The 21143-nt window shown below is 42.4% G+C and overlaps 2 protein-coding genes across 8 annotated transcripts in view; one reads left to right on the forward strand and one right to left on the reverse strand.

Moving 5' to 3' along the window:
• The window catches only part of Fbxo38 (F-box protein 38), a 47441-nt gene extending 35969 nt beyond the window's left edge, over positions 1-11472 (reverse strand). For 3 of the 6 annotated variants that reach the window (XM_021150557.2, XM_021150555.2, XM_021150553.2), the window contains exons 1-2: positions 11218-11472; positions 2116-2281 (exon numbers count right to left, since the gene is read on the reverse strand). In XM_021150557.2, coding sequence (XP_021006216.1) covers positions 2116-2243 — 128 coding nt within the window. In that variant the 5' untranslated portion in view covers positions 2244-2281; positions 11218-11472. The remainder of the gene's footprint in view (positions 1-2115; positions 2282-11217) is intronic. The other 3 variants (XM_021150556.2, XM_029471863.1, XM_021150554.1) reach the window with 2 other exon arrangements.
• Positions 11473-11519: 47 nt separating this feature from the next.
• LOC110284943 (serine protease inhibitor Kazal-type 10) overlaps positions 11520-21143 on the forward strand; it is a 113492-nt gene continuing 103868 nt past the window's right edge. Inside the window, exon 1 of one of the 2 annotated variants that reach the window (XM_021150954.1) lies at positions 11520-11693. The gene's annotated coding sequence lies outside the window, so the exon portion shown is untranslated. The remainder of the gene's footprint in view (positions 11694-21143) is intronic. The other variant, XM_021150955.1, reaches the window with a different exon arrangement.

The following is a 21143-nucleotide window of genomic DNA, read 5'->3' on the forward strand; positions in this document are numbered from 1 at the left end:
CCTGAGTTAGTTTTATAACTTCTGAGTAACATTTAAAAAGAAAGCAGGATGATTTTTCATCAAACTTTTCCTAGGAAGTAGAAATGTCTTTTTCTATGATAGATGTGGTTTAAAAAACCAGCATTAAAAGGGCACATAGGAAGTGGGGTGGGGGAGGCAGGGAATGGACACATAACAAAAACAAATTTTTTGTGTGAAAAATAGCTTAATGAAACCTAATTTTTCTATAAGTTAATAAAAACCATATTATAAGAGTACATCAGTACATTTTAGAAAAGAGTAAACAAAGGGAGACCACACAATTACAGCAGGAGTCTTCAGATAAAAAATTTAGGAGTCTAAAAATAAAACTTAACCTATTTATTCTAGAAAAATCCAGACCACGAACTCAGGGCAGCTTAGAGTTTCTGCATTCAGTTAATGTGATCAAGTTTATTAGAAACAATATAAGACCCCTTTGCCCGATTCTCATCTTTACATTTGAATAATCCACCCAACTAGAGACTAGCATCTGCTTCCAATGTAAAATATGGTCCAACATGTCCACAATATATCCAAACACTTGAAATTATCTCTGAGGCCTAACGTCTGTGCATTTTTATGGGGCTGGCATGATTAATCAGGGTAATGACAGCACGCAGTGACCATCAGTCAACAGCTAACGATTATAACTATGCTTTAGAGATTTCATGTTTAACTCTCCCCATTTATAAAAAAGCTATAGGATCTGAGATAGAGACATGCTTTTAGTTTTTTTCTCCAAATGTTTGTAGGCTCTGATATCATCACCTATACATCTTTTCCACAATGATATGAAAACCAACTTTTTAAACTTCATGAATTTGAATACACACATGCAGCCCCTAGTTGAGCCACTCTGCCCAACTCCTGCGATTCTCTTCAGCTCTTACCCTAACTACACTTTATTTACTGTATTTATTTACTGTCTTTGAACATTGGGTACTCTTAGTTGCCTTTACTGAAACTTTTGGCATTTCCACACTTTTTTCTAGCACATGAATTTTAACATCATTTTGCTATGGTAGAAAAGATACCTACTGTTTTAATTGGGCCTTTTATTCTCAGATATTAACTATCAAAGACTATACTGTGCCACAGAAGATAAAAGCTACAAAGGATGAAAAAAAAAAATTCAACAGTATATTATAAAAACAAAGTGCTCATGACTCCTTAAAATAACTTAATATTACTTAAAAACCTCATAATTTGAAAATATTGATAATGTGTAAAATTCAACACATTTCTGAGAACTTTTAATAGGTAGGATGGTTTTCTGAGTGAATAATCTAGTCTAATGACAATTATCTAATAAAAAAAATCCTAGAGGCTTAGAAATTTTAATTATAAGAATGGGAAAAAAGACAAACCAGAAATGAACCATATGCAAGACAAGGGAAATTTTAAGTACTGTGTCACATGTACCAGTGATAGAATAGAAAGCAAAGACTAACATGGTAACTGAAAGTATTGTTGCAACATAAAGTCGGGAGAACAAAATACAGGATCATTAAACCACACATCCATGTCTTACAATGCCACGAGTGCTTTGAGAACACTGGCCACCCAATCCTAAAACACCTCTGTCAAATCATTGTCCACAGGTAGAGAATGGTAGACCAGGACGCTAACTTGGGTCTCAAACTCCAGAGAATTATTCTAGTCATTGAATGGTATGGATAAAGATAATGAATAAAAAGAACGGAAACTGGAATAAAATATTTTCTTTCTTGGTTTAATCAGTGGTTCTTAAAATACAGCTTGAGTAGAAATATAACTTTACAGTGTTTTGGAGGCTTGGAAACGGCTCATCAGTTAAGAGCACTTGCTGTTCTTGCAGGACCCAGGCTCAAGTCCCTGCTACCAGTGCATCCCATCTACAACTCCAGATTTAGGGGATCCAACACCTTCTTTTGATTTCGCAGGCACTAGGCACACACATGGCACACAGACATACACACTTCATGGCACATAAACGGATATGCTAGCAAAACACTAATATATATATGGTAAAATAAAGGAGAGAAACTTTCTAAGACAAGTTTGACTTTACTTTTACATTGTAGAAACATGAAAGTAATCCAAACAACATCCCACCTGAAAATATGACAGAGCACTTCATGTGACAGCTGGTTCATGTAGTCCTTCTCTTCATCGGCTGTCATTTCCTCGGCGACCTCACTGTCCATCACACACACTTTAGCACTTTTCTTTCGTGGTCCCATGGCTGTGCTCCCTCAGTGTCAAAGTTAGTTCAAAACACCTGAAAGGCAAACAGAATAGTGCAGCCTAAAGCACACCAAACTCCGACACAAAGTGCTCCTATTACAAGTGAGTTATAATATTCATTCAGGGTTACTAATGGGCAAAGGAATACTGATGCTATTACAATACTACACCATATGAGTATCTTGTCCTGAAGAACAGTTTAGAGTGAACAGAACCCAAGCAGAAAGTCCTATTTTCTAATTTGCATTCTGGAGTTTCCCACACAGCTGGTTCTCCAGGCATCAATTTCTTCAGTGTATAAAGCAAGATAACTCAACTAGGTAGCAAAACTGCTTCTTGGCTAGGAGCTCATGATTGGAAACAGCAGTATGTAAAGAAAGGCATGTCTGAACTCACAGGAGTGACCCTTTCAGCTATCAAGCTCAGCTGCACCCTCACCTGCTTGCCATTAATACCAAGGAATCCAGCCTTGTGTGTAAGCTAGCCCAACACAGCAGACTCTAGGACTCGAATTTTTGATCTGCCACAAATTACTACTTCCAGGAGAGGAATCGACCTTTTAAATTCTTATTTTCCTACCTGTAAAGTGAGGGAATGAGACTTATCTTCTGTGAACGGAATAAAACCGAACTATAGACACTCTCCTTAAACACACATACACACACACACAGCAATTTTGAAGGGCAAACTCACTTTTATGTAGCTTATACACTTAGCTTTTAAAATGAAGCCTTAGTAAGGGAAGAAGACGAGGGAAGGAAAATGAGGTGAGCAACAACATATTTTGTTCTGTTTATTGATATGTGAGTATACCACCCAGACTGTCAGAATGTCTGGAAATATTTTAATGATGGCAGTCCAGATATAGACTAGTTCTGAAATGTGAACCTCTTCAGCATCAATGGCACATTGTAGACAGAGTTGTCAGGTGAAATCAGATTTATTCGGGTAATTCTCTAAGTCACACACGCCTTCACATACTTCAAAAGCCTGTAGTAAGCCTAGCATCATGAACAAAAGACCTTGGAAGTCAGTGAGCAGGTAAGGAATCATGCAAACGACCTTAGAACTTCAAGCTGAGATAAGTGGTAAACAGAAAGCAGACACAGTTTTAAAGCAGCACACAGCACACCAGCTTCCTTCACTGCCGGCGTATTGGAAGGAAAGGCCAGTCAAAATGATATCTGAGGGATGATCAGAAAATAGGGCAAAAAGAGAGTAGGGAAGCAAAAAAAGAAAAACCTGCTAGGAGGCCCCAGTAGTGTATGCCTTCAAGTCCTTGGGTGGTTCCCTGAGACCTGGACCTTGCTGGGCAGACAGAAATGCTGAAAGTCAGGTGGGCTGGAATCTGGTGGAGAAACTGCAGCTCCCTGGATGATCACTGTATAGCGCAGAACAGGGAGGCAGGGCTTATGATGTACAGCTGGAACAGGGAAACAGATTTAGCTAATCTCAACAGGCAAGCTGTCTCTGTAGCGGAGCAGTCTCTAGGCTGTAGACATTCAGGAGAGAAAGCTATGGTAGCCATTTTCTGCATATATTATCAGCATCCACACAGAAAGGGTTTGCCGTTTCCCTCTGGGCTTGAGGCTAGGGTCCTCAAGAAGCTGCATCCAGGTTAACAACACACAGTCCCTGAGGTCCTCACATACTCAGGGTCGCCGCCCCCCTCCCCAGATATGCTGAACTCTGTCTGGGAAGGAAATCTGTTTTATAAACTGAAACAAAACTGCTGGTGTTAGGATGAAGAAGACGATATGGAATGTAGATGAGGCTGAACTACTAGCAGGGCTCTTAATCCTCCACACGATGAAACACCAGTCTGTCAAGGTGAGCATGCACTGTACTTGGGAAGTTTGGGCACCCTGGAATAAAAGGACACAGTACTGAAATATGCATAGCTCCCAGGGATCCTCTGCTTTAGCAATCAACAGGAGCAAACACAGTCTACATAAATCTGTATTTCCTTGTGCTTGTCTGTGTTCTCATCTCTTCTTCCCTCACTGAAAAGTTCATGTGGTTATCAGCACTCTCGCCAGTACCTGGGTTCCAGCATTCCACATATAACCTTATGCAAACTCCCTACATGGTCACTCTGACTAGTCGCAACCCAGGAAGCAAGGAAATAAAGATTATAGAACCATGCGTGGGTTCTCATCAAAAGGCATGTTAATAGTACGGGCCTGAAACAGTTCTCAACCTGTGGGTCATGACCCTGTTGGGGGGTCACATATCAGATGTTCTGCATTTCAAACATTACGATTCATAACAGTAGCAATTACAGTTATGTAACTACATCAAAAATAAATATACAAACCAGTTTTTACTATATCACACCCACATTTTTCTGTTTATCGTCTCTTCTCCAACAGAAATTTCTTCTATTACAGCACCTCCTGAACCTTCTTCTCAGGCTTGGGCTCCAAAGTATCCTCTTCTCTGGGACTACTCACCTCTAATTTCCCCAAGTGATCTCTCTGTGCCCACTCGTGTCTCTATTGCCAGTTCCTGTGCAAACCCATTTCTAACCCACCAACTACACCCATTCCTAAGGCTTCAGCTACACAAATCAAACACAGCACACACTGTCTTCTACTGTAGTTCACTAAACTCCTACACTATAAATTCTGTCCTAAACACATGCAGACCTCTCAGTCTCCATGAGTCCTCTGTGAGCTATCACCCATTTCCCACGATACCATTATTCCATGCCTTCCCACTGGCTTCTGGGGCTCTACTACCGAGCCTCATCTATGCTGCTGTGGTCAACGGCTTTCTACTTAGTACCCAGCAGTGTGTCATCAAGGCCTATAGCAAAGGCAACCACAGCTCAGGCTTCAGTAGATCATTCACTAAATAGTGCTTATCACACTACATTCTACACTGAAGCTACAGCAATCTTTTCAAAGCATTCTTCTTACTAAGCTTAAAAAAATAAAAAGCATTGCATAGACTAAGTCTCAAGTATGATTTTATGTAGACAACAGTACATGACGAATACGCCGGTGTTCTTTACACAATAGGAACAGTGGTTGCTACTGAAAAATAAGAGCAGATGAACATGAAAAAACAACTTAGTTTTGACTCATGTTCATCTCAGTCAGAGCTTTACAGATTGCTCATGCTTATGGGATTTCTTTAAAAGCGAAAAAAAGAAAAGAACAGAACGGAAAAGAAAATACAAGACAAGAACATCGGTCTCCAAGGACCCGTGGCTCCTAAAGGGTAAGACTCTTTCCAATCCAGCCTCAAGCTACTTTTCTTTTTTTTTTTTTTTTTTTGGTTTTTCGAGACAGGGTTTCTCTGTATAGCCCTGGCTGATCCTGGAACTCACTCTGTAAACCAGGCTGGCCTCGAACTCAGAAATCCACCTGCCTCTGCCTCCCGAGTGCTGGGATTAAAGGCGTGCGCCACCACGCCCGGCTCAAGCTACTTTTCTAATGTCACCTTCTAATGCTTCCCTGTGACCCCTGGTACACTCCAGGAGGAGCAGCATCAGCCAGCTTTCTAAGCAGGGCTCTTTCCATATATGTTATTTATTCTGGCTGGAACAGTCATCTTTCTTTATTCTCCCCTCCCCTTCCTAGTTCCCCTTCTCTCTAGTTCAGAAAATTATTAATTAGGCTTCAAACTTCGATTTAAAAGGTAGGTGTTTTGTGAAGACGACGTTAGATCATCTGAGTCCTCTATGGAACACACAGCAGTTTGTGTGTTAGATGTCAGTTTGGGGAAGAAAGCATCTTAAGCTCACCTCCAGACACTAACACGTCTGCACGCAGCATAAATCCATTATTCCACACGCACCCACTAAGCAGTTCACACTCCTGAGAGCAGTTTGCTACCACAACATTCAATAATCTCAGCAGTAAATACTACCAGGTTAACCCAATAAAAACACACACAATAGCTATTTACAGTAAGTTGAAGAGCCGTATCTATCTACGGATGGCCCAGATGTTCAGAATAACCCAGGTATTGAAGTGCTTTAGGTTTAAGAATTTGACAGCCCGCCAGGTGTGGTGGCGCACGCCTTTAATCCCAGCACTCGTGAGGCAGAGGCAGGCGGGTTTCTGAGTTTGAGGTCAGCCTGGTCTACAAAGTAAGACAGCCAGGGCTATACAGAGAAACCCTGTCTCAAAAAATCAAACCAAAACAAAACAAAAAAAAGAATTTGACAGCCCTTCAAAGGACATACTCCTGACTCTTCCTTGGCTATAAGGCTTTGATGAAGGGAGGGCTTGAGTTGACACGGGGTAGGAGACAGACCTTTATATCAGGAGGTTGATAGGAGAGACCACACTCTTCCTTTTGTGCCCCCACTGAATCCACTGCACATAAAGCATCTTGCTTTTACGACTACTATCTCTGATTATGCATTATTATTCTGCAGTGCTCTTTTAGAGGCAAATTTAATAACCCTCAGGGTCTCATAATACTTAAAATCCCAAGTTAACTAGCCTTACTATAACTAAGTTTACAAAAATTGATTTGTTTAGAATTTTAACATTATAGAGATAAATCATAAAGGAGATAGGAGTTCAACAAGCCCGTGATAGTCTAGTTAGCCTATCAAATGTATCTAAAACCAAAAACCAGTGACAAAAACTAAATTATAGGACTTATATGCTCTTCCATTCATAGCTCTTCCATTAGGCCTATAATTAAGCATGTGTTCTTGTAAGTCCATCCTATACTTACAAGAACACACCTGTCATCGGGCATGGTGGCACACGCCTTTAATCCCAGCACTTGGGAGGCAGAGGCAGGCAGATTTCTGAGTTCGAGGCCAGCCTGGTCTACAAAGTGAGTTCCAGGACAGCCAGGACTACACAGAGAAACCCTGTCTCGAAAAACCAAAACAAAACAAAACACCAAACCACACACACACATACACACACACACCTGTCAGATAAAAAGGCTCTAAGCCTTTGGTGAAGGGTGGATCTGAAATGACACTGGGTAAGAGGCAGACCTTTACATCAGGACACTGAGAGCCAAGGGGAAGCCCTCTCTGGGAACGTTCGGGAGGGAAATCTTCATCACTCAGGGCTTCTTTACTTTTCCTTAGCCTTGGTGCATGTTGACAAAAGACAACAGAATGTCCAACTCAAGTGGGCATCAGCTCATTTACATAAAAACCAAGCTAGGCTATGTTGAGCATTATTTCAAACACTGTGGACCAGGGGCCCTGTGCTCCTGTATGTGAAGAAAACGCCAAGTGATTCCTGCCCAGGTCCCACGTGGATAGGATCTCTTTGGTTTCCTTCCTGGCAAGGGGGATTAGAAAGCAAGTCAAGCTGAAGGAAAGCACCTCGGCCAGCCCTTATTTCCCCTTCTCCCAGCTTCTCCATCCCACACCACCCACCACCTAGCATCCTACTTCCCTAGAGACAGAAATGAAGGTTTAAGGGAATAGAAGGTTAAAAGAGAGGGTGAAGGCAATTCCAGTTCTCAGGACAGGAGCAGGCAAAAGATGTGACATGAGGGTGAAGAACAGGTGACTATAAGCAACACATAAATGTCAATACATGAATAGGGCATTTTAAAATATCAACCATTATTTCTAAAGTTAACAACTTTTGGAGGCTCTGAACCTCCAAGAATGTTAGTCTGACAGAAACGATAATCTGTCTCTTAAAAATACTAAATGCTAAAGGGACCCTCAGAGACTACCTAGTCACACTGCTGATGTTTTCTGAGTTATGAACTCATCTGAGAATAGGACAGTGGCATTTCTCACTCCTACTCTCATGCAGACAGAATTACAAATTAAATTTCAGAGACTCTTTTAGATGAACAAAGAACCGGAGAGTGTAAATCAGGAAGTCACTTGCCTTGGGTCAAATATTAAATGTCAGCCTCAGAGGACCCAGACTTCCCCACCTACATAGCATTCTCTATGATTGTCAGTGCTCAGCCACTACAGCTGTCTCACCACATTCCAGAGCTACATCACAAGGCCTGGAGACTGGCTTCAGGATGCCATTAGAATTTGGACCATACCTTCCTCCACAAAACTGGGCTTCCACACAACAGCCATAACCACCTGGGTAGCCCATTAGCATTCCACAGGAGCCAGTTTACCAGAGCAAAGGAAGCTTCAATTCTGACCTGGCATCCCAGGCAGAGTCTTAAGCCTGAGTTCTTTGCCAATGCCCTGTCAATCAAGTCTTTCTAAAGTATGCCTCTCTAAGGCCTTCTCCTTCTGCCATGTCCTCAGCAGAAAGGACTCTATAATAAACCCACAAAATCATTTGGGTTGATCCTCAAATTGTGCCTGTCTTAAGCTTTAATGCTCTAACATTCACTTGCTTGAAATTACGCCCTTTTAATTGTGTACTCTATCATAGATGTATTTACTTAACACTGCAGTGCATAAGCCTGAAACCACCTGTGCCTATAAATACCCGACCTCCTGGACTCCTTAAGCCCCTTTCAACTGACAATCTCCCTCTACCTGATCTACCTTGTCAGTATTTTTTATCACTGACTACTAATTAGAAAGGAGTAATTACTCCTCTCCACTCCTCAACTCACACATGGCACTCTGCAACACTAGCATTTCACAGAGAAGAGCTAAACTGACATCACAAAACTAGCTGGAATGGCAGGGATCTGTTAAGATTTCTTTTTCCCACAAGGTGGAATCAAGGTCTTGGTCTGTATCTAATCAACAGCAATTCTCTTGAAAAGACCCCTTGCTCTCGGTCACCGGTATCTAGGCATCCCTCCATCTCCTCACTCATTCAGTTACTGTCTGGTGAGTACAAGGTGGCAGCAAAGCCTTCCCACCTGGCTTATACTCTTAGATTCCACAGGTCAGATTGCTTCCTCAATCATCCCAACTTACTAAGATCAAATGACATCTCATGACCCTAAACAAACAAACATCAACATGGAACAAAGATCTTCTGAAATCATCCTATGGGTCCTACACTGCCTGGGTCATTCCTGCCGCTGAGGTTTCTAATGCCTCTTTATCTAATGCCTCTTGGCTTCAGTCTGTTATGTCAGCGGAACCTTGCACATCACATAATTAATATTCACAGAATACTTTATGTATCCACTATCTATAATGTGTCCTCTTGCTCTCAAAGTGTCATCCATCCACCACATTGCTTTGATTTAAAAGGGGAGGGGGAACCTCTACTGATGAAAGGGCAAGGAATCTAGTTCAACCCTTTATTTTACAAATAATGACAATGAGCATCAGAAGAATATGCTGTCTGTCTCTGAGGCAGAACGCACCGTTTCTGAAACAAGGGCCTAGGCCTTCAATTCCAATTCAAGACCAACTTTTACACCACTTAGCTTCAGTGAAACCTAGTTTCCCCTTTCTCTTGTTATGTCCTTCTGAATAAAAATGAAACGGGGACCTCAGGCACACAACCATTTCAACACACAGACACACACACACACACACACACACACACACTTGCTGTGTTGTCTGAATTCATTCTCCAGAGAGACATAAATCTCCCTTATGAGGCCCCAATGACAAACTAACGTACAATTCTACCAAAGTTTACCTTGGGGAACTAATGGGTTTTGGGGTTTACTTACACAGCACGGCTGAGGAGCTACACACAGGAGCCGGGTGTACTGGGAAGCAGCCAGACTGTCAAGTCCTCACCTGGTATGGACAATGGCTTCCCTCTAGCTGTACCCATGGAATTCTTTTCTCCTCTTCAGTCAACCTTCCCAGACTCTACTTTAATACCTCCCCCACCAAGAGGCCAAGTACAATCAGGGCAGAATTACATACAAATGGCCAGAGGTACAGAGGGAGAGTCCTGACTCTCAGGTGAGGAACCAAAGACCTGCTCCCACCCTCTCGCCCTCCCCCTGCCCCCCCCAACACACCTTCTACAAAGGAATGTCAACAAACAGCAGGATCTTTTGTAGGAAGTCACACATGCTTTGGCAAAGACTGATGGCTGCTATGCTTAAAGGATGGATGACACTGTACAACACACACATCCACACCCGACTGACACCCTTCTCCCAAACACAGCACACCTGCAACATCACAATCTATGACAAGAGGGATGAGCATGTCTTTCTAGTCATCTAAAAACGGTAATTCTCAAACAAGTTAAAAACACACACACACACACACACGAATATTCTCAGTCTATAACTACATAGTATGTGCTTTTCCCATCTCTCCAGAAAAAAAAAAAATACAAAAAAAACCATGGCTTTACAGAAACCCTATTGTAACTCCCATTTGTGATGGGATGGGGCGAGAGGGGGAGACAGATTTAAGCCAGTGTCTACTTCGAGATACTTTTCTCAAAAAGATGAGACATTTCAGGTTCAAATCAATGAGGAGGAATCTGCTCAAAAAAANCTCCCATTTGTGATGGGATGGGGCGAGAGGGGGAGACAGATTTAAGCCAGTGTCTACTTCGAGATACTTTTCTCAAAAAGATGAGACATTTCAGGGTCAAGTCAATGAAGAGAAATCTGCTCACAAAAAAAAAAAAAAAAAAAAAAAAAAAAAAAAAAAAGACCACCAAATAAAACAGTAACAGTGGGACAAAAACCAGGGTCCCCCTTTTTTCTCTCTCTTTCTTTCTTTCTTTTTTTTTTTCCACGATGAATTAACCGCATCATAGGAGGGCTACTTCCTCAGCGGACTGATGGCAGGCGTTCCTCGATTGACTGACTCAAACGACTCAACATTAAAATCGTTGCATCTGCGGACGCCTGGGGTGTGTGTATTGGGGAAGGGGCCCCAGGTCTGGCCCAAGGCTCGCATTTGGGGGATGAAACCGAGCCCCAGGCAAGGCTCTGCGTGGCGGAATTAGAAAGCTGCGATGCCTTGGGAACAAGGCCTGAAAGGCCAGCGCTACACTTCGGACTCTCCTTTCTCGGTCGCTCTAGGCCCCAGAGTTCCTGAACCCCGAGATCGAGGATCTGGGCGGTGGGAGCCCCGGACCCCTCCATCTGCCCACCACCGCGCACCTCCACCGTCGCGACCGCCTCCCAGGCCGCGGCTCACTTACGCCGGCCCTCCGTCTGTTTTTGTGGTGGAGAGGGACCAAGAATCGCGACAGACTCTTCCTGCGGCCCCCACCTCCGCAGCGCTTCCGCTTCCGCCGCCTCTAGCGTCTTCCGAAGAAGAAGTGTCATCGAGGGATGGGCCTGGGCGGGCGTCACCGCGTCCATGTTAGGTGTGGCTCCGTCCTAGCGAAGCGGCCATGGTAAGCGTGGTATTTCTTAAAGCCTAGCAGCCCGCCCTCCTTCCGGTGACGTAGGCGTTCCCTACCGGAAATACCCGGACTCTATTTCCTGGAGCTGGTTCCTTGCGGCTCTTCCGTGGTGCTGGTACTCTGTACTCCTGGATGTACACTGGCTCCCCTCTTCTTCATTGGCAAAATGAATAGGTGCAATAAAAATATTTTCCAGCTAAAAACAGGACCCTTGATTTCGGGGTGTGGGTAAGTGGCGGGGCGCAAAGACTATTAAATCATTCTGTGATTTGCGAGCGTTGCCTTTGCATGTTTATAGTTTATAGTCTCTTGAACATGACGATTTTCACATCAATGTTTTATTAATAAATGTAACACTGGCCCTTTGGCTTATGAGCAGAGGTCTGCTTGATAGATTTTTTTTTCCCTCTACATTATCTAAAGTGAAGATAGCTGTGACAATGTCACAAAACTGGACTGAAATCTAGATTTTTTATTTTTTTTTTAACCTACAGCTCTCTTGTCGATGCACTTACAGGCCTGTAACTAACACGGATGGTATCTAACTCTCTGTGGTCGCCCCGAGGGGACAGAGGTCATGTACATAGAACATTTAAGACTCAATTTGACAAGCTACAGGGCGTGGTAGGTTAACTGCTGATTCTAAACTCAGTAAGGTTTGGCATATGGGAGCACCGTGCACAGTGTTCAAACTATTCTTAATTTTTACCAGACTTGCTAGTTCTTTCCTTACTAAGAATTAGCATTAGCACACTGGGCTGTAGCTCCAGGTATCAACCATGTATCCCAATTTGGAGCTCTGGTGGGAAAACAAAACAAAACAAAACCAGACCAAAATTGCATTACATATGTGTATATGTGCACATGGTAACTTTAGTACTGCAATTATCCATGTAATTGAAGAATTGTGTGTAATTCCTGTAAGTGAAATGTGTGTACTCATGTTACTTATTTCTGTCAATGTATTTGGACTTGAATAAGTAAGTGTAGGCCTTCCCCGTCCCCCACCTCCTTCTCCCAGGTTGTTCTGAAGAATAAGCAGGGATGAGATGGTGAAGTATATAGTTAGGGCCTGGCATAATACGAAAGCAGTAAAGTTTATTTCAGCACCATTGAGTTCATTCTTTAATTCAATTGGGTATATTCTTACATTTAGTGGCCTTTTTGTGCTTTCAAAAACACAGGTATCACTTCATAGGAAATAAATGATAGTTTGTTTATTCTGGAGCCAAGTATGAGTTACCATGGCCTGACAACACATAATCAGGGCAGCCCCCAAACTACTTGCCAATGTGTAATGGTTTCATAAAGGGTTTTTTTTAAATAGCAGAAATAAGAAAATCATAACTCAAAGCTTTTAAAATACACTGGCAGAAACATCAGGTAGTGAGTTATAATAAAGCTGTTGTAAACCTCAGATGTTATCTCACGACACTTTTACCCTTGGGTTGGTAGAGGACAGTGGTCTGTTTGTACACCCCAAAGTGATTTGATGCAAGAGCTATCACCTCATGTAGAGTGGCTAGTTCTAATGCTAGAAAAGATGAGCCTTGAATAGCTCTTATTTGTGGGCACTGTCTTCATCTGTTTTATTCTATTGGTATTATACCTGATTTAGTTTGTAAAATCAAATGAAAGCCACATCATTGTAGAAGACAATAGGTAACAATGCGGTAATTTTTTAAAAAAAAAAACTTTATTTTAATGGGTGTCTTTTTATGTAGCAACTGTTAATAACACCAATAGAAATGACATCAGACCTGTTAAAAATCGGAATTTTATTTTTAACCAAATATTGTTTTTTATTGAAGAGTCAGAGAAACAGAAGCAAAGAAGCACAATGTAACGTGCGAGCCATGCTTACTAGGGTAGATCAGCCAAGCAGCAGACAGGGAAACACACACTATGCTTGAAGACAGATCTGGCATTAACCCCAGGGATGTAAAACATAGCTTCATCTACTCATTCTTAGCAGCCTGAGGAGTTCCCCTAAGCAGTAGAGAACTCTCGGTGCAGGTCAAAGCAAATGAAAACCAAAAAGGTATCTGCCAAACAAGTTCTTTAAGGAACCAGCTCAGAAGGAACAAATGGTCAGACCAAACCAAGAGAGAGCAGAGAAAAAGCACCCCAGAGAGCACTTACCACAGTCCACCCAAAGAAAGGACACCGAAGGCCTTGGATGCAATGGGGCTGTGTGGGTATCTCACTTGCAACAGGTGACCTCTCCTGTGAAATGTGTCCTCTCCGGAGCGCCACCCTGGGAGTCGTAATTATCAATACAAAAACACTCCACACCTCAAAGAGAATAAAGAGAAGGAAGAATTTGTTCTGGAGCCAGATAGAAGAGGGAATGGCTAGTCCAGAGAACACGGATTTTGGTTTTCCCATATTCTGTGTTCTGACTGGTATACATTTCAAGAACTTTTTATAGTTAACAGGGAAAAAAAAAAGAAGTCATAATTCAAGGTACTTTTTAAATACACCATCAGGTGGGCCAGTGAAAGCAAGATTCTGCTATAGGTTTTAGATGCTATCTGGTGACACTTTTGACCCTTTGATTGGTGGGAAACTAGGGTTTTGTTAAGTTCTTATATTCCCAAAGGTTGTTAAAATGTTATGTCTGGTGCAGACAGGAGCAGGAAATAACTATTTCATAGCATAAAGATAGCCCGAGAGAAGCTGTAACTAGGGTCTAGAATGGTAATTATATGGCTTTGCCGCATCACTGAAGTTTTAATAAGTCAATCAGCCTTTGCAGACGTAGCTTACTTCCAGGAATTCTTGTTTACAGAAGGAATTACAAGTAAACTATGTGGCTGCTTTCCTCTGCAGTAAGCTTTTGAATTGTTGTACTACATTACCCTCCTATCAAAACAGATGCCACCCTGCTAAGACCAGCTGTTTCTGCTTGCAAACAGTCATCACATGCAGCCTTGATTACTGCTGATATTTCTTCATAGTTAATAGGTGTGGGAGAGGACACTGAGCCCTCACCTGGGTAGCCCGACACTCCTTCCAGCCATCCTTGCACCTTGCTCCCAAGGATCTCAGGGACATGCTAGAGTATATAGGCTGGGAAAAGAGGGGTTTATCTGTGCATCCATGGAGGAGTGATCATCTGTGTTGGGTGCTGACATTCATTGCTCTAGGGCCACTCATGCTTCCACCCACAACCCCTCACCCATGGTTTGTAAGTAAGCCTAAGTAACTCCTTGGGTCCTTAGGGTTAAGTGCACTCAGACTTTGGCTTGCCATTTCTTGGGCAGGGAGGCAGGATAAGAGAAAATATGATGAGGTATCTGCCAAACAGCCTTTGCTGATCTGAAACTTTGAACACATGGAGAGACTTAGGCTGTAAAGAAGGAACAATCGAGAGGTACATGTAATAGAAAATAGCAATCAGGTACTGAAGAGGGAGGGAGGAAGGGAGGGAAGGAGGGAGGGAGAGAGAAGAGAAGAGAAGGAAAGAAAGATCTCCACATGCATGCCTCCAACACACACACACACTAAGTAAATTAGTAAATGCAAAGAAAAAAACACTACAACAGAAGCAATAAGGGGGAAATGTTTTGTTTTAGTGAACAGACTATCACAACGGGGAAGTCAGGAGTCAGGGCAACTTGGGCTTAAGGAAACTGGTTACTTCACACTCATAGTCAGTCAGGAGGAGACGAATGCTTTCTCTGCTCAATTCCCTTTCTCCACTCACGGTCTAGGCTCTCGGCTGGGGAGTAGTGCCTCGTACAGTTGGTGAATCTCCACACTTCTATGAATGTAATCAAGAGTGTTTCCCAAAGGCATGCCCAGAGGCTCATCTCCCAGGTGATTATGGGTAGATTCTGTCACAATCAGAATTGATACTGTGACTTGGGGCATGTAAGCCTCTGGAAGGCTTGGAGTGCAGAGGAAAGGTCAGTGAAGGTGTAAATGAGAAAGCCGCCTGAGTGACAGATGAAACTCATCCTTAGACAGACACTAAGTGACTAAGACCAACCTGTGTACATCTCCCTCCCGCCAGAAAATATACTGGAAGGAGACATCATGTCCTAGCCTAGGGCCCTCTTGGCAGCCAGTTGTGGTCAGTGGCTGCTTTGACCTAGAGATTGCTGTATTCAGGGAGCCTGTGTGGACATCTTCGATGAGAGCACAGCCACACCCCCTCTTGGTTAGATCAAGGAGAGCCACGCCTGGGCCCACCAACTGACACTGGGGAGAGGCGGGTATCCCCACGATAGTGTCTCAAAATGGGGAGGCTGGATGGCACTTGGGAGCGTAGATACTGCCTCGCACCCACACTACCTTACCCAACATCGATCTTTCAAGAAAACAATTGTCACAAACAATGGGAGTGTTTCATGCTGTACTGGGCACCCCTAACACTTTTCTCTAGCGCCCCTTTAGTCATCTGCTGTGAGATCAGCTGGCATTTGCTTGGAACTGTGCAGGACAGCCTTTCCGTGATTCTGCACACCCCCACCCCCACCCCCGTTGAAAAAATATTTCACTTTATAGATGATGTAATACTAGTCTCTTGAGTGTTTTACAGATTTAGCAAAGCCTTTGGAAGACACACAAGCACAGCTAAAGGAGTTAGGATGGGAAATCAGATCAAACAGGGAGAAAGGGCCAGATGCAGCTATGGAGTTCTTAGGAACTTTGAGGAAAGGTATATGTGGCACTCAGTAAGGTGATTAAGAAAACTCCTAATAGCTTGTGGGTGTAAATGTTAACATAATGGTTAACCAGCCTGAGTGAGTGTATTGGGTGTAAATGTGAAAATCTGCTCCCAGAAGCCATAATGTTATAAAGGAAAACTTAATGCCAGGGATGGGCTGTATCCCTAAGAGTTGTTGACCAGGAAGGTCTCTAAGACCCATCCAAACAATACAGCCATCGCCCCTGCTGTTGACAACCCAGCACAACTGATTCTGAGGTCCTATTGCCAAAGGCGCTGTACACTTTGTATACTGGCTGTTTCCGAGTGTCAACTTGAGACAATTAAAGAGTTGTCAGAGAGGAAGGAGCCTCAGTTGAGGAAATGCCTCCATGAGATCCAACTGTTAGGCATTTTCTCTATTAGTGGTCAGTGGGAGAGGGTCCCTCCCAGTGTAGGTGGTACCATCCCTGGACTGGTGGTTCTAGGTTCTATAAGAAAGCAGACTGAGCAAACCACGGGTAGCTAACCAAGAAGCAGCACCCCTCCATGGCCTCTGCATCAGCTTATGTCTCCAGGCTCCAGCCTTGATTGAGTTCCCTTTCCGACTTTATCCAGTGATGGATTAAGATCCGGAAGTGACAAGCCAAATAAATCTTTTCCTCCCCAACTTGCTTTTTTTGGTCATGGTGTTTCTTCACAGTAAAATAAACCCTAAGATAATTTGATTTGGGGGCATGGGGAAAGAAAGCTGGGACTGAGTTAGAAGCTTTCCCCCTGCTAGCCACTGATGAGTGTAACCGTGCTAGGGGAGAATTGTTATAAAAAGTCTTATTCATCTATGAACCCTTTGCACTATACTACTACCATGCCACCAATATTTCCCATGAGCGTGAAAGTGGCAGTGTTCTTATGGATGCAAATAACTTCTCTCTGTCTGAATTACGGCATGTTCCACTGGATGAAGTTTGTATTTGGTACTATAAACTCAGTTGAAAGCCAACAAATGGGGGCTCCATAGGCCCTTGTGGTGAAGTTACTGCTGCTATGTGAAATTATATGGCATGCCTGCTAAATTATCTCCTACACATTTATGTTTATGTCCCTAGACAATTGCTCCTGTCATCTTTGATTATCGGAGCTTCTTTATGAAGTGGGCAGCAGTCACTGAAGAGACTTATAACAGCTCAAAGTAGGGAGATTAAATGACTCCTGACATCCCAAAATGGAACATCCCAGAAGAGAGGTTGAAATTTGTGTTTACGAGTCAGAAGAAGGGATAGATTTCTGTCTTAGTTAGGGTTACTATTGCTGTGATAAAACACCATGAACAAAAGCCAGATTGAGAGGAAAGGGTCTATTTGGCTTATACTTTCAAATTGCTGTTGATCATTAAGTAAGTCAGGACAGGAAGTCAAAACAGAGTAGAAGCTGCATGCAGAGCCCTTGAGGGGGCTTACTAGCTTGCTCCTTATAGCTTGCTCAGTCTGCTTATAGAACCCAGAATCATCACCCTACGGATGGTACCACCCACAATAGACTGAAACCCCTCCCATCAATTGCTAATTAAGAAAATGGCCTATAGCTGGATCTTCTGGAGGCATCTTTTCAATTGAGGTCCACTCCTTCTGATGACAATAGCTTGTGTCAAGTGCCACAGGAACAGTTTCCCAGGCATGAGGGCTCCTGAATTCAGTAGTTAACCACAAAGGACCTGGTCAAGGCTGGGCTTTGTGGTAAGGATAAGAGAGCATCGTGAGGCTCCACATCTCAAGGAAATATAAGCAAATGAAGGTTTCTAGGGTGCAGGGGCTGGAAGAACTTGCCCCTCCCTGGGGGCTTCTAAATAAGTTAAAGGTTATTGGGAAGGTGGCATTGCACAATTCTCCTTTTCTTCAAATTGAAACATCTGCTACAGAAAGGAAGGGGGCTCTGAGGCAAACAGAAGGTCACATGTTTAGAATAGAAATCTGGACAATTCACCCTACTTACCAGTATAAAAGGAAGTAAACAATTGCTCAGGGTAGAAACTCTTAACTAGACAAACTGCAGAATGAAAATGTTCTGAGCCAAGTGGTGGTGCATACCTTTAATCCCAGCAGGTAAGCAGATCTCTGTGAGTTCAAGAACAGTCTGTTCTACTGATCTAACAATTGAGTTCCAGGACATCTAGGACTACACAGGAGAAACCCTGCCTTTAATACCTCCTTCCAACAAAATCTTAAAAGGGAGAAAGAAAAATATTCTGATTGTTGAGCAGCCTGGAAGCTCTTAGTAGAGGGCTGTAGGGTTGCAGTTTTGGGGAGTCATTACCTGTACTGGTGTAGGCATTCTGGTGATGCAGCTCTTTTTGAGTCATTCCTTCTCCAAGTCAGTAACCTGTCACCCGTCCTTCTGTAGGTAACCCAATGCAAATCTCCTTGGCTCACCAAATTGGCCATCGGTGCAACTGTTACTTTGATGTGTTGCAGTCTCCTTTTCTGGGTTGAGTAGTGTGTGTTCTGTGTTCCCTCAAGAAAATTCTATCATACAGTAGGAAGAGACACATTTTCTTCAGTAGTACATCTGTTTATAACCTGCCGGTGCTCCTGTAAGTAACATTAATTAAATGTGTTAGTCCACCAAACTAGAAGTTGGTAGAATTGTTTCTTTGGTCTATTGTTAGTCTTTTACCTGGGATGTCTTAGTTAAGGTTTTATTTCTGTGAAGAGACCCCATGAGTCCATGACCGTGGCGAATCTTATAAAGGAAAACATTTAACTGGGGTTGGATTACAGTTCAGAGGGTTAGTTCTTTATCTTCCTTCTGAGAGGCATGGTGGCATATGTAGGCAGACATGGTGCTGAGAGGCAGCTGAGAGTTCTACATCTAGATCTGCAGGAATCAAGAGGAGAATTAAAACACAAGGCCACAGTTTCTTCAACAAGGCCACACCTCCTAATAGTACCACTTTCTATGGACCACTAGGGGCCATTTTTCTTTAAACCACCACTGGAGTGAATAAATATTTATCTCTTCTCCGGGAAACATGTATAAAAGAAGCTGACTTCAGTGTTGGTACTTATCACTGATATCTTCCTGTCTAAGTATCATGGCTCTGGCATCTCTTCCACAAATTCTTTGTACCCAAATTCTGTGAGAGTATAATGTTGTTCATATGTATATATGTTTTCAGGGAGGACCATTTGATATTGGATAGCCAAATTGGGTGCCCTCCCCTCCTGCTCTCTGCATTCTTTGGTTCTTTGTGTAGAGTTGAGCTTTTCTCCCACTCCCTTCAAGTGTCTATTGGTGTTGTCTTTGTTCCACTTGGGTTTAGGCAGTCACGTTGGGGAGGTTTTATGGGTGTAGCTTCTGATGTTACTAGGAGACACAATCTCAACAGAAAACTCCATGCTCCTCTGGCTCCTGTTTGTCTTCTGGTTCATCTTCTTCTGAATTTCTCTCTCCCTAATTATAGTCGTCCTTCCCCTCATTTCTCAGAGCAGATCCCTTGTACCCTGCTATTTCATTCTCTGTTGTGCCTCCCACTGTCTGTGGGCCCCCCTTTTACTTTCCTAGTTTCTGTAGTTACTCCAGGATATGTACTCACATCTGAAGATTTGGAGCTACATCAAAGAGGACCTGTGACATTTCTTTTTCTGGGTCTGAGTTACCCTACTCAATTTTTGTTTTCACAGAAGAATAGTATTTCACAGTATTTAAGGACCACATTTGTATCACCCTTTAGGCAACTGAAGGATACTGGGTTGTTTTCATTTTCTAGCTAGTGTGTCCAGAACAGTAATGAACATGGCCGAGTAGGTGTCTATGGAGCAAGATGTTGAGTCCTGTGGCCATATGCCAAGGAGGAGTCATATGGTTAATTTATATTTAGCTTTTTGGGATTAACCCATACCAGTTCCCAGAGGGGCTGGACTAGTTTGCAATCTCATCTGCAGTGAACAGTGTTTCTTTGTTTTCAGTTGTTTTGTTGACATAACCATTCTGATTAAGTAGGTTGAAGTCTCAGACTTGGGTTTTTATTACATTTTGAAAACTCTCTGGTCATGTGCCCAGGCCCATTTTTTTCTTAAAAAAAAAAAAAAAGTCATCTGTTTTTGTTTGTTTGTTTTGATTCTTTATTTTTGAGTTCTTCATATATTCTAGATATTAATCCTCTGTCATATGAAAAACTAGCAGAGATTCTCCCCACTCTATGGGTTTCCTCTTCACTCAAATGAACTTATTTTTCACCTGTGCAGAAACCTTTTATTTTTATGAAGCCCTAGTTGTCAACTGTTGGTCTCAATTTCCTGATCTATGTCAATTCACAGAAGAATTCGTCAGACTTTTTAACGATCTGCAACCAATACCTTTTAAACTATTTTTAAGAATAGAAACAGAAGGATTACTTCCAAACTCTAACTAAACAAGTATTGATCTAATACAAACTAAAACAAGATAAAGACATAACAAAGAAAGAAAACTACTGGCTGATGTTCCTTAATAGCATAGATGCATATATCCTCAATAAAATATATATCATATATCCAAGCCAAAGGTGCGCAGGTTTCAGAAAGATCATGCACTGTGATCAAGCTGTATTTATCTGGGATGTGCAAGGATAGTTCAACATACTTTAGTCAATAAATTCAATAAATTATATAAATGAACCTACAGACAAAAGAAAATCACATAATTATCCAATAGATTCAGAAAAGACCTTTGAGAAAAATATAATATGCCTTCATGATAGAAGTCCTACAGATAGTAGGGCTAAAGAGGACATACCTCAACATAATAAAGACTGTCTATGACAAGCCCAAAGCCAACATCAACCTAAATGTAGAAAATCTGGAAGAAGGGAAATTAAAGGGATACAAATAGAAAATAAGCAAATGAAATTATCCCTACTTAGATACAATATTAAATTATATATGAAAGATCCCAAAAATTTCCACCAGAAACTTCCAAAATAAGCAATAATTTCAGCCAAGTGTCAGGATCAATTTAGAAAAGTCAGTACCCCCTGTACGCAAACA

Source organism: Mus caroli, chromosome 18 (assembly GCF_900094665.2).
Source record: "Mus caroli chromosome 18, CAROLI_EIJ_v1.1, whole genome shotgun sequence".
NCBI classification, from domain to species: domain Eukaryota; kingdom Metazoa; phylum Chordata; class Mammalia; order Rodentia; family Muridae; genus Mus; species Mus caroli.